Source organism: Aythya fuligula, chromosome 2 (assembly GCF_009819795.1).
Source record: "Aythya fuligula isolate bAytFul2 chromosome 2, bAytFul2.pri, whole genome shotgun sequence".
In the NCBI taxonomy this organism is placed as follows: Eukaryota; Metazoa; Chordata; class Aves; order Anseriformes; family Anatidae; genus Aythya; species Aythya fuligula.
Window position 1 is genome coordinate 82,534,098 of NC_045560.1, and position 12,214 is coordinate 82,546,311.

At 35.9% G+C, this 12,214-nt stretch overlaps 1 protein-coding gene across 1 annotated transcript in view; it reads left to right on the plus strand.

The window, feature by feature from the left end:
• DNAH5 (dynein axonemal heavy chain 5) overlaps positions 1-12,214 on the plus strand; it is a 137,267-nt gene that overhangs the window by 20,511 nt on the left and 104,542 nt on the right. The window contains exons 4-11 of the mRNA XM_032181098.1: positions 1,212-1,375; positions 1,708-1,929; positions 2,531-2,668; positions 5,041-5,217; positions 5,553-5,666; positions 6,926-7,033; positions 7,731-7,853; positions 9,674-9,889. Coding sequence (XP_032036989.1) covers positions 1,212-1,375; positions 1,708-1,929; positions 2,531-2,668; positions 5,041-5,217; positions 5,553-5,666; positions 6,926-7,033; positions 7,731-7,853; positions 9,674-9,889 — 1,262 coding nt within the window. The remainder of the gene's footprint in view (positions 1-1,211; positions 1,376-1,707; positions 1,930-2,530; positions 2,669-5,040; positions 5,218-5,552; positions 5,667-6,925; positions 7,034-7,730; positions 7,854-9,673; positions 9,890-12,214) is intronic.

Genomic DNA, 12,214 nt, shown 5'->3' on the forward strand with positions numbered 1-12,214 from the left:
CCCTGCACAGCCCGCAGGGGAACTGCTGCTGCCTGCCTGCAGCTCCTCCTGCCCTCCTGCTGCACTCCCCTTGGGGGCTGCAGGGCTATTTCTTACTCCTCTCTCTCCTAGCTGCTGTTCCCCAACATTTTTTTTCCCCTTTTCTTAAACATGTTCTCACAGATGTGCAAACAATCTCACTTAATAGCATACAACCTCACTTATTGGCCTGTCTCTTATCTAACAAGGGGCAGCTTCTGGATTCTTCTCGCAGAAGCCACCCCTGTGGCCCCCACTACCAAAACCTAGCCATGAAAACATACCCACTGAAAACACTGGGGATGATGGGCATGTGACTGAACAAAAAAGGGGTAGTAGCACTGTCACTTTTTGCCTTGGTTGGATGTTGTTCTTTACTTAGTGATATAAACAACATTTTTTAAAAATCTTTATATTGTTGCAGTGGTTCACTGAGAAGTAATTGTGTGTTCATGCATGTGCATGCATTCATTTTTCTCTGAGAAATTTTTCATTTTTCCATTAAAACCATTAATGGAAAATGAATGTAACCAAAACAAAAATAATACACAATTTAAAAGAATTATTTTTCCTCCAAAGTTATTGCTACTTCTTGGTGACTCTAAAAATGTTATCAATAGCATAAATCTGTGAGCAGCATATTGATGTTTGGGGAAGAAGAAAGGGAAGGAAAGCCCTTTGTAGCCTCATCATCTCTGTGTCTCCCCAAAGAATCCACTATGGCCTGTCTTTCCTTGTTTCCTGAAACACTCTGCTACTATTTTACTGCATATTAGACTTAGGTGTTCATGTTCTTAAGGAAAGACAGTTAGTTGATAATGGCTCCTTTGAGGTGAACTGCATTTGCATTTTTTTTTTTTTTAAGCAATGGAACATTGCCTCCAACTACATAATAGGGCTGGATTCACATGTAGGAGGACCTTGACCCTGAACATGCTTTTAGAAGGAACAGAAAACGAATAAATGAATAGAAAAGGCTTTTGATATGAGAATGGTAAAATTAGATGAAATAATTCTTATGGTGCTGTTAGGACTGTGGGTGCTGTGTACCTTCCTAGAGAAGTCACATGGGGAAGCTCTAGAGGACTGGGACTCATGGATACACAAATGGTGACTGAACTGTTTGTTTAGGACGCTTTTATTTGAATAAATCATCAGTGTTTTTTAAATATTTATTTTATTTCAACCTACAGAACATTTTAGCTTTCCAGGAGTAGGAATCAACTCTCATTTGACAAAGAAGAAGAAACCTAAAGTGTTTGTGACAGAAGGAAAAGACGTTGCTTTAACTGGTGTGTGTGTTTTCTTCATTAGATCTAGTCTTTTGAAAGCCATTACAGCTGAGAACATCTATCAGGTAAGAGTCAGTGACTGCTGTTTGGTATGCATAATCTTGTTGAAAATTCATTTTCATCTCGGATTATTTACTATCAGCATGTGATAGTAAATAGATTGACAGCCTTTGGCATGGTGAATGAGCAAAAGAATGGAGTTTGCCAAAATGAAATGCAGGACAACAAAAGGAGGGAAATAGAAAAAGTGACACTGTCCAGTGGCAGCAACTCTAAGTATATCATTGTGAAGCGACGATAACATAAAGTGATTAGTCAACACCCAAGTATCAAGTATAAAATACATGATGGGAAAATCTTATTTTCCATTTAAATATTTATTGCATATCTTTTACAGGAAGTAAATTTTAATATGATGGACGTAGGTCAAGATGGCCTACTGGAAAGTGTTGAGCAGTTGCTATCAGAAATCTTCATTCCAGCCTTACGGAATACGGACAATGGGTGGCTTGAACTTGGCGAACCTCAACAAGCTTCCAGTATTAAGCAGGAGTTTCTTGCTTCCCTTGAAGCATTTGTTACTGTGCTCTCAGGAACTCAGCAAAGTCTGCTAGAAAAGGTATTATGTTCAAGTAGCAACTAGAAATCCAGCTAGCCGTGGAATGTCTCTCGGCCTGGACTTTTTGAATTTACTGTTTTGTAGAATACTTTTGCTTGTAGAATACAAATTGCTTTTGTTAAGCTGGAGAAAAAATAATGCTTCTGAATACTGTTTGATGTCATCAGTGACTTGTTATACATTGACCTGTGGCTTTAATGTCTGTGAAAGCTTGTGGTTTTAACAATTCTGCATCTGCTTCTGTTGTTGTTTGTTTTCATGCTAGTTCTTTTGAGCTATTCACTTCTTGGCTCTGGTATTTGTGGGCTTTCTTAAAGAAAACCAAGAATGATTAATGTACAACAAACAGTTACTTCAACTGTTGATTTCTATTTTTTCTTTATTAAGGAAATGACAGAGCACAGCTGCTAGGTTGAAGAGCTCTTCAGATTATGAAGTTCAGTTCTGGGCTCAAACCAGAATTTGAACAAATTTAAAATGAAGTGGGAATATGAAGTCAGATACCCCAAGTAGGGAAATCAGTCACTATGTACATTTCTTGGTTTATTTGTCACAAAAATTTCAGCACTTTTTTTTTTTTTTTTTTAAACTTGTGCTGTAGGTTAATCTGAAGAAATGTGAAACATATGATCTGAAAAATCTAAAAGGACCTTCAGATTATCTGTCGGTTGCTAACAACATAAGCAGTCTTGAGAGAATAGAAGTCTGCATGAAAGGATGGATCAAACAGCTTGAACAGGTGATACACACTGCAGAAGTATGAAATATGAACACATTTGCATATTGGCAGGTTGAATTTAATCCTGGTGCTACCTTCCTATAAAGATAGATGTGATTGATCCCTATGTCTTAAATTACGTAGCATGCTTTTACTTCTAAATTAGAAGATTACAGACAGCTTTTTCCATCCGCTTTTAAATGTAGTGTACACATGTATTTGAAAGCTTAGTTCCCTGTTACTGCTTAATTGCCTCATCCAACACTGATGGAGCATCTTCATGTGGTTAGAAATACTGTAAGGTTGTAAGGTCAGTGTACTTGTTTTAAGTACAAATAAAATTAAAAGGAAGAGGACAGCATGATTAACTTCTAAATTTGGAAAATGGAAACTTAGTTGCTACCTTATTCTCTGTTCTGCATGTAGAAATTATTGCCTAGATTTTATCAGAGAAGTATGTTTATTTACAAGTTAGGAAATCAGTTCCATGAAGGACATCTCTGTGTTTATTAAAGTCTATATCTCTTAAAGGGAAGGAATTTAAGAAAAAAAAAAAAAAAAAAGCACAACCCAAATCTCTTGAATTTATAAGCTGAAACTGGTGTGTAGAATGTATCACAGTGAAATGCACTTCTACCAAAAGAATTGTGGTCAACAGCTCAGTGTCTGAGTACAGATCAATGATAAGCTGTGTTTCTCAGGGGTTAGTACTGGTACCAGTGCATCTTTGTCAGTTACATGGGCAGTGGGATTGAGCGCACCCTCAGCAAGTTTTCCAGTGACACCAAGCTGTGTGGTGCAGTCAACATGCTGGAGGGATGGGTTGCCATCCAGAGGGACCTGGAAAGGCTTGAGAGGTGGGCCTGTGTGAACCTCATGAGGTTCAGCAAGGCCAAGTTCAACAAGGTCATGCACCTGGGTCGAAGCAATCCCAAGAAAATCACTATCTATATTTAAGCTGATAATTATTGATTATTAATACAGGCTAATTTTTCTCCACATTGTCTAGTTCTCCAAGGGACTATGCAGACTAAATCTGCATTTCCTCTCTGGAGCGTGGCTTCATGCTTTATAAACAAATTATCATGAGAATTGTTGTGATTGGGTTGAACTAAATGTTCTTTTAAACCAATGCCATCTATTTGACAACAGGCAAAAGCTGATACTGGTGAAGAGTAGAAAAGCAGAGTAAGGCAGTACCACCCATCAGTTTTCTTCCAGCCTCTAAAGATTTATAATTCAGAGATTTCATTAGCTATTTTATTTTATTTTATTTTATTTTATTTTATTTTATTTTATTTTATTTTATTTTATTTTATTTTATTTTATTTTACTTCAGTAACCTTCAGTGGTTTTCTTTTCCACATAAATATCTGCAGTCTCCCCTAGAAGCTTGTACAGGAAACAAAATGATGTGGCCAGAAATTATTTCAACCCATGTTACAGAGCTGAGAGAGAAAAGCTGTCCCTACTGAGATGATGAAAGGGATGAAGAAGTCTCCAAAGTAGTTTGAAATGTACCTGAGTGTATCTTAGTCCTCAAAATCTTGAGTGATACATTTCAAGATAGTAAAAGGAGTTGTTTTACCATTACTGTTTCAAAATTGTTTTAAATATTCATTCATTACATTCATGATTAAAGTTTTCACATTCAGCATTGTTACAGATTTGCAGTGCATTCTTCTATTTGTTGTGATTCAAGTGTTGTAAAATATTAGGTAGAATCAGATAGTAACATTTTTCACTGAATCAAAAATCTTACAAAAAATATGCTTATCAAAAATATTGAAAAGCAAGCTAGAACAATCTTGTCTTTAGTATATTCTAATGGAGCTGGTTACTTGTAGTACGATGCCCACTGGAGAAAGATTACAGTGATTATGCTCCTTCCTATCCATACTTCTACATGTACTGTGAGTTCCACCTATCCATACTGTGTAAGGGAAAATGTTCTGGCTATGGTTATATTATGGTTACTGAGGTGAGTATCTCTACCTCATAATCTGCGCTTGGAATAAGTAGGTTGCTAGAAAAGATTCACTTTATCCAAGAAACCAAAAAGTAAAAAACAGTGATTCCTAGTGGATGTAAGGAAAGCAAAATGAACACTATAATACAGTGATTGCTATTCTTAGTGGTCAAAATCATACTTCAAAACATGATTTGCAGCTTATTTGCAGAAGCTGTCTATAACAGCATTCCTGAGATATTCCCTCTTGGTCTCAAACCAAAAAAGGCCAAGCAAAATTAAAAATGGATCATGTGAGATGGTGGCTGAGTTAGATAGTTTATCACAGGAGCTAACATTGATAGTTAAATTATGAATTAATCCATGCTATCCATGCAGATAAAAAATATTAGCATCAGTCACTAATATTACTATATGATAAAAGATTCTTGCAGAAAATGACCAATTGAGAAGGGAAGCTGATGACCTTGGGCCGCGAGCAGAGCTTGATTACTGGAAGAGAAGACTTTCTAAATTCAGTTACCTTATGGACCAGCTGAAGAGCCCAGACATGAAGGCAGTACTTGGAGTACTCACTGCTGCTAAATCCAAACTGTTGAAGGTTTCTATTTTGAATTATGACAGATGTAAAGACTAGAAATTCTCTGTGTAGCCTACTTCATTTTGGTAATGTATGTAACATTGCTGGTGGGACAAATATTGAAGTATCTATGACTTCTGTTTTCTTCTGCCTTCCACATTCCCCACTTTGAGCAGGTAAAGTTTACATCTAGTTTAATTTTTTGGGGGAATCCCCATTGTCCAAAGTACAAGATGTGTGCTTTCAAAGTAGTTAAAAGGTTAATGACAAAAAGGGTGATCTCAAAACTGCTTAGTCAAAACAGTATTTCTGAAATGTGTTTTTTATTCTTATTATTTTCAATTTTCTATTCTTAGAATTGGCGAGTGTTGGATATTCGCATCACAAATGCAGTAAATGAAGCTAAAGATAATGTGAAATACCTCTACGCTCTGGAAAAATATTGTGACCCATTATACAATACTGACCCTGTAAGCAAAACTTCTCAAATCTTAATGTAAATCTCCTGAGACAACTGAAACAAATGCAGTTTGTAGTTTATAAGATCAGTTTGGAAATGACAGTTAGATAGCAGTTTAGGTATATATCTTCAATGTAGGACTGTTCAGTCATGCTATAAGTGGCTTAATGGGAATTTCTGGCTATAAACGGTTTTCAGTCTGAAAATCCAGATGAAACTGGATTTTGTGCTATGGAATGAAGTGAAAAATTTGAAAATAAAAAAATAAATGGAAAAAGTGAACATGGTGATATGTTGAAGACAAAGGATGGGCTTTTCTCTTTGTGGTGGTGGTCAGGTCATGCTTAGACTAACACTTATAAGGCAATTTGCAGCTTCTTGGTTTAGGAAATGCAAATATGTTTAAACATTAACATATAAATATAAATCACCTTCCCATGCTTTAGTAACAACTGATGCAAGTATATTGTAGTAAATATGGAGTAATGAGTAATATGGAGTAGGAAGGATTCTCTTATGCCATTAACTGCTAAAGTAGGTCGTAAATGGTTGCTTTTACTAAAACTGGTTTTGTAACTGGCTGTGTGTCTTGCTAGTTAGAGAAATACAATGAATAGTCCTGAAAACTCAAAGCTTTGACTGCCCATCTTCTTCTTTCGCTTTACTTTTCCCCAAAGTGAAATTGCTTCCAAACAGTGCTCTGGGCAACCCTGGTATGGTTCATGATGCAGTCTGTTTCCCTTTACTGGACAGTGATAAAACTGTTTTCTTTTAGTGTTTCCCAGTCAAATATTTGAGTCTCACTTATGAAACATTATCATGATAAAGATTTGGGTAGTGAGAAACAAAAAACCCCACCTACTTTCCCATCCCTCACACCTCTTCTTCCCATGCTCAACCTCACCCCTCCATTCTGCACTCCTCTACCTCCCTGTGTGGCGCAGGGGCTGGGGCATGGCGCTGGGGTGTAAAAACATACTTTTAGTGAAAATAATAGTAATTTTGAAGAGGCCTTTTTCTATATCAAATTTATTTCACTGACCAGAGTTCTTTCAAGCCAAGCCTCTGGCAAAATTGTTTTCCCAAAATTGGGCTGTAGAGCTTGGATGTTGAAATATGACTGTTATGTTTTACAGGACAGGCCCAGGGAAGCAGAAATGTTAAAAGTATTGTGTTAGTAACGCACCTGGATTCTCTAAACAGTTGTTGAGCTAAAGTGAGACAATAAAAGTATTGAGATAAGTTCGGAGGCTGTGTATTCCTTTACAGGTGTCCATGGTGGATGCTATTCCAGGGCTTATAAATGCAATTAAAATGATTCAGAGTATCTCTCAGTATTACAATACCTCTGAAAAGATATCCTCGCTGTTTGTAAAGGTAGGTGCAAAGCAATGTTTTGTTGTTGGTTGAGTGAGAAAGAATACGCAAAGGGAATAAGCAATTTAAGAGTCATCATATTGGCCAGTTTTATGCTGTTCTTTGAGTGGATAAAGAATTGGAAATAGTGACAAAACTTCTCCAAAGTTAGAAATTATTTTTCTAGAAATGACTAGGAATTGTAATACTTTTTCAGACTTCTTGAAGATCATTGTTAATTTCAGCCATGACATGCACAGATCTGAGGAGCTTTTTTATTCGAATGATTTTTGCCTACAGTGAACCGTGCTTTACAAAGCACGTATATTAATAGAGCCCTTAAATCTTTTTAAGATTTCATAAAGAAGGAACTGAAGTTGGAAGGACAATTTGTTCTTTTATTATTATAGTCTCATGGGCCCTTGCTTTTTCCTTTTCTTTTAGAAGGTCCAAAGACTTATGACTTTGTAGTCTGTGTAATTTCAAGGTTGATAAAAGGTGTTTAGGTTTAGGATTAGTGCAGTTAATCAACAACACTTCGGCAGTGTAATAGTCTGCAGGCCATATACTGCAAGGTCTATGCAGCTGGTATTTGGTTTTGCTATTTTGGAGGTCTTAGGCCAATGGAATCAGAGGTATGGAATGAGATTGAAAGAAGGGTAATATGTGCTTTGTACTGCAGCATTTTTTATTTTAACGAGGTTAAAATTGCTTATAGGTGACTAATCAGATGATCACAGCATGTAAATCTTATATCACAAATAATGATACTGCCACCATCTGGAACCAACCTCAGGAGACAGTTATGGAAAAGCTTTTTGCAGCCATTCGGCTTAAACAGGTATGTGCAAAGAACATCTGAAAAACAGAATATAAGGTGAGATTTCAGTGGGCATAATAAATAGTGGAGTATGTGTTTTATACAAAGAAGGAATGTTACAATGTATAGGAAAATGAAGCAACAGAAAAATACCCTTTGACACTGGGTTGTTTTTATTAGAGTCAATGAAGAATTTAGTCCAGTGTCTGATGAACTTCTGGAAACAGGATTTCCATCATTACCCTAACTTAACTAAGCTTCTTACATGACAATTACTTGGATTTTTATGTCTGAGTTTCTCTATAAAATTTATTCTCATGTATGTATAATAGAAAGGAAAGCAGAGGGTCTCACTTAGCCAAATATATTCTGAAGATATCTGGACAACCTATATCTTTAGAAAAGGCAGTTTCTAAACTGAGAATAACAGAAGAATTTGGCTGTTCACATTGCCTAGGCTTGTTAGGAAGACACACCACTGTTTTTTTTTTTTTTTAATACAATTCCATGATCATTTGGGGATTTTTTTTTTTTAATATTATTCACACAGGACCATAGGAGAATTTTTAGAACATAGGATCATAGAACATTGGAAGGGTCCTCATGAGTTATCTTGTCCAATCTCTTATTCAAAGCTAAAACAGAGGCAGCTGTGAGTTCAAACCTGGTTGCCCAGGGCTTTATCAAGTTATGTCTTGAAATTTTCCAAGGATGGAGACTGAATACCTTCTGCTGCTTGACTATTCTTAGGATGAAGGATTTTCTCCTTACCATCCAGTCAAAATACCTTCTGTTTTAGCTTACTTGCACTGTCTCTTGGCCACTGTCCGTGTACTACTGTGAAGAGCCTACCTTTGTCTTTTTGATAGCCTGCCTGCAGGTATAAGGCTCATCTTAGTTTTTCTCTGTTATTACTTTTTAATTTCTTAATAATAATATGTGCCTAGAAGAACAAAACTTTATCCTGACACCTTTTGAAGAAACAAATCTTTCAGAGTTACTGCACAGATTAGTGCAAATTTATATGACAGCTTCTTACCATCAGGAACAATCAGTAAACTTGTATATTTCTATAAAGGTATAACAAAATTTTCAGCTGCAACGTTAAAATATGTTGAAGGATTAGGTTTTTATTTGACTCTTACCAAGTCTAAAAACTTTCATAAAATCATTTTAGGAAACTCTGGGCCCTTTGTGTTAATACCTATACATATGGTTATACATATCACATACATATATGTGATAGAAAATAATGAAGCTTGTATTTTGAGGTGAACTGCTCCTGAAAGAAACCATCCCAAGGAAATCTGTTACCTATGTAATGTGACTTTGAGAAGAATTTAATTTCAACATGTTTGGAGTAAGGTTTGTGCCCAGTTAACAAAGCAGAAAGAAAAATGGAAGCTGCAATAGAGCAGCATTTTAACTTTAGGAAGGTTTTATTCTGAACAGTAATTTTAGATAATCTGGAATATATTTACCCAATAAAAGTGCTCAGTGCACAAACCTTATTTTGAATTTCTGAAAACTGAAATCTGGGTTGTCATCTTAGATGTTCAGTGGACCCATTTTTCAAGCCCTACTATAAAATGAGGGGAAGAAAATTTCACACTAGTTAAAGATGAAATGCACACATATTTGTGCATATATGTGCAATTTATTCATTTGATGAAAAGTGTGACCCGATAATGATATTGTTCATGACTGTTTATTGATCAAACTTCTACTTGCTACTGAGTTAGAGGGGATCATATCTGTCTGCACAACTTTTGTTTTATCTTATGGCAATGTTTTTTATTACATGCTCAACATTCTTCTTTGAAATTCTTCTTTATTTTTAGGAGTATCAAAATTGCTATCACAATATGAAAGAAAAACTGGAGCAAAATCCAGCTGAAAGACAGTTTAATTTTAGTGAGGTGTATATCTTTGGAAAATTTGAAAGCTTTCATCGACGTCTGGTAAAGATAATAGATGTTTTCAATACTATGAAAACCTACTCGGTTCTACAGGAGTCTAAGATTGAGGGTTTGGAAGGAATGATCACAAAATACGAGGTACACAGTAATTTTGGATATCCTTTCAGTCTGACTTGAAAATGAAACATTAAATAATTAGGAAAACTAGAAAACATTTATCAAAAGAAATAGCTCTGCAAGCTGTGCTAAAATTACTGGGAAATAGCTAATGTTGCAAGTGCGTGACCACTGGGAGCAGGCGATGAAAAGGAGCAGGTGGCCATGTGAAGGATCTGTGTTAAAATCAAAGTTGATTGAAAAATGAACTAAATAGTAGGACTTTGTCACAGGTGTCATGGTTTTGCATTATGATCAGTAGAAAAAGTGACAAGTCAAAAATTTTTCTCTTTAAAAATGTTTTGTGAACTATGAAAGTGTACTGTGACTGCTCGATCTCTTGCCCACTGTTCAAAGGGGCATCTGGTCAGGGCCTGTCACAGAGGACAGTTAATGTTGTTCTGTTTGTTGATGCTGTAGCCAGATCTTCCTTGCAGCTTGGAAGGAAAACAAACCCCATTTCCATTTCTGTAATGCATAAAAGGAAATAAATACTAGTTTAGTTTCTTCAAGTAAAGAGGAAAAAGAAAAACAAACACAAAGACCAAACCACCTTGCACTCTCAGATTTAGTTGATTACATTAGGGAAATAGCTTTATTCCAGCAAAGCAGATTAAGAGATTTACTTAAAATCTGTACACACCTAAAGTACCTAAAGTGCTATTGATAACTTTGCATTTCAAGAGAGGAAAAAAGAGTCAACTCACAGATGTCTATTTTTGGGGTGAAGGATGGAGAAAATGAGTTAGCAGGTTTGCTCTGGAAAGCTCTCCAAGTTCAGGCTTTTTTTTTTTTTTTTTTTTTTTTCTTTTTTTCTGTAACAGATTAATCCCTTGCTTGTTTTATTACTACTTTTGGTTTCTTTCATGGCCATATTTTAGTAGGAGTGAGACTTGAACAACAAAGAGCTCTTCTAAGAATTTCAACATGCCAAATTTGTGTTTTTTTCTTCTTCCATTTGTGATGAGATTTTTATATATTTTTTAAATAGCAAGTACAGTCTTCCCTGCTTTTTCTGAGCCTGACTTAACTTACCTTATTTTATATCTTAGTGCAGTGTCATGATAATTATGGCACTTATAAATACTAAAATAAGTCACAAGTATTCAATGTATTGAGTTTGTAGATTGCTTTTAGAAATCACAACATACAGTGGCAGAAAATGTGGCATTCTAATTTGTGTAACCGTCCTCTTCCTTTTTTATGGCCACAAATAAATTACTTTGCTGATGTAGTTAAGTAACCATAGGGTAAAATGTGAGCCTTCCATTCTGCATCTTGATGTGATTCAATCCATGTTGTAGTCCAGGGTTTTTATTTTTTTATAGTCTTCTGAAAAGAAACCTGGGTGCAACTGGAAGGAGAACTTGGCCCAAGGACTCTTCCAAATAAGTTGGATGAGTGTGGGCTGCTCTAAAGGTTGTTCCCTTCATTGAGAGTTGCTCTCTAAAGCTGGGCCAAGATACTTCTCTGCAACTCTGGTTGCTGAGAATTATTAGATCATGCTATGAAGATACTATTTTGGTAGGTTGGAACACAGGCATCTCATTTATTTGGGGCTTTTTCAGTTGAGGACCCACATGTGACTGTTAGCACACTGTGGTGCAGTCTGCAAACTCTACACAGGTATGCCACATCACTGACTGCAGCACTCAGGTCCTAAAGTAAGAGCTTTTTGTGAAGTCCTTTTTTTTTTTTTTGGTGGTGGTGTAAGGGGAGGATTTAGCGTGTTTATGTAGAAGGTAGTACATGGAAGGTTGTGCATAGTACACATAAAGGATAGAAAGTGATTGTACTTTTTAATGGTGGCAAAATTGAGGTACTGAAGTATTTGATGTGGATTTTAGCTGTAGTTAAGTGTGATTAAGTAACTTGAAAAAATTGTATAGTAGGAAATTGCCATGTTGCAGTTCTTCATGCTTTACAATATAGTTGCTATCTAGGATTTGCATGTTTGTAGATAAAAACATAGGATTTTTCTTTACAGGCAAGTAACAAAAGTGAAGTTCAGTTGGCTTATAATCAAATGGCAGAAGTCTGCTCTGTTGAAAATATTTTGAGCTTTATAGTTTATTGTGGTGAATTCCTAACATGTTGAATGGTGATCCATCATCAGAAATCTTTACCTGTGGGTACACCTCATGGGAGATTCTGATTAAGATGTACTTTCCTTAAAATGGACAGCAGCTACATAAAAGAAGGAAAAATAAGTCCCAGGCTGGTGACATCCTGCATCTTACTGTGGCTTTTGAATAATCTAATTTTCTATGATACAAGTTAAAGACATAGAAAATACTACTGTGAAAA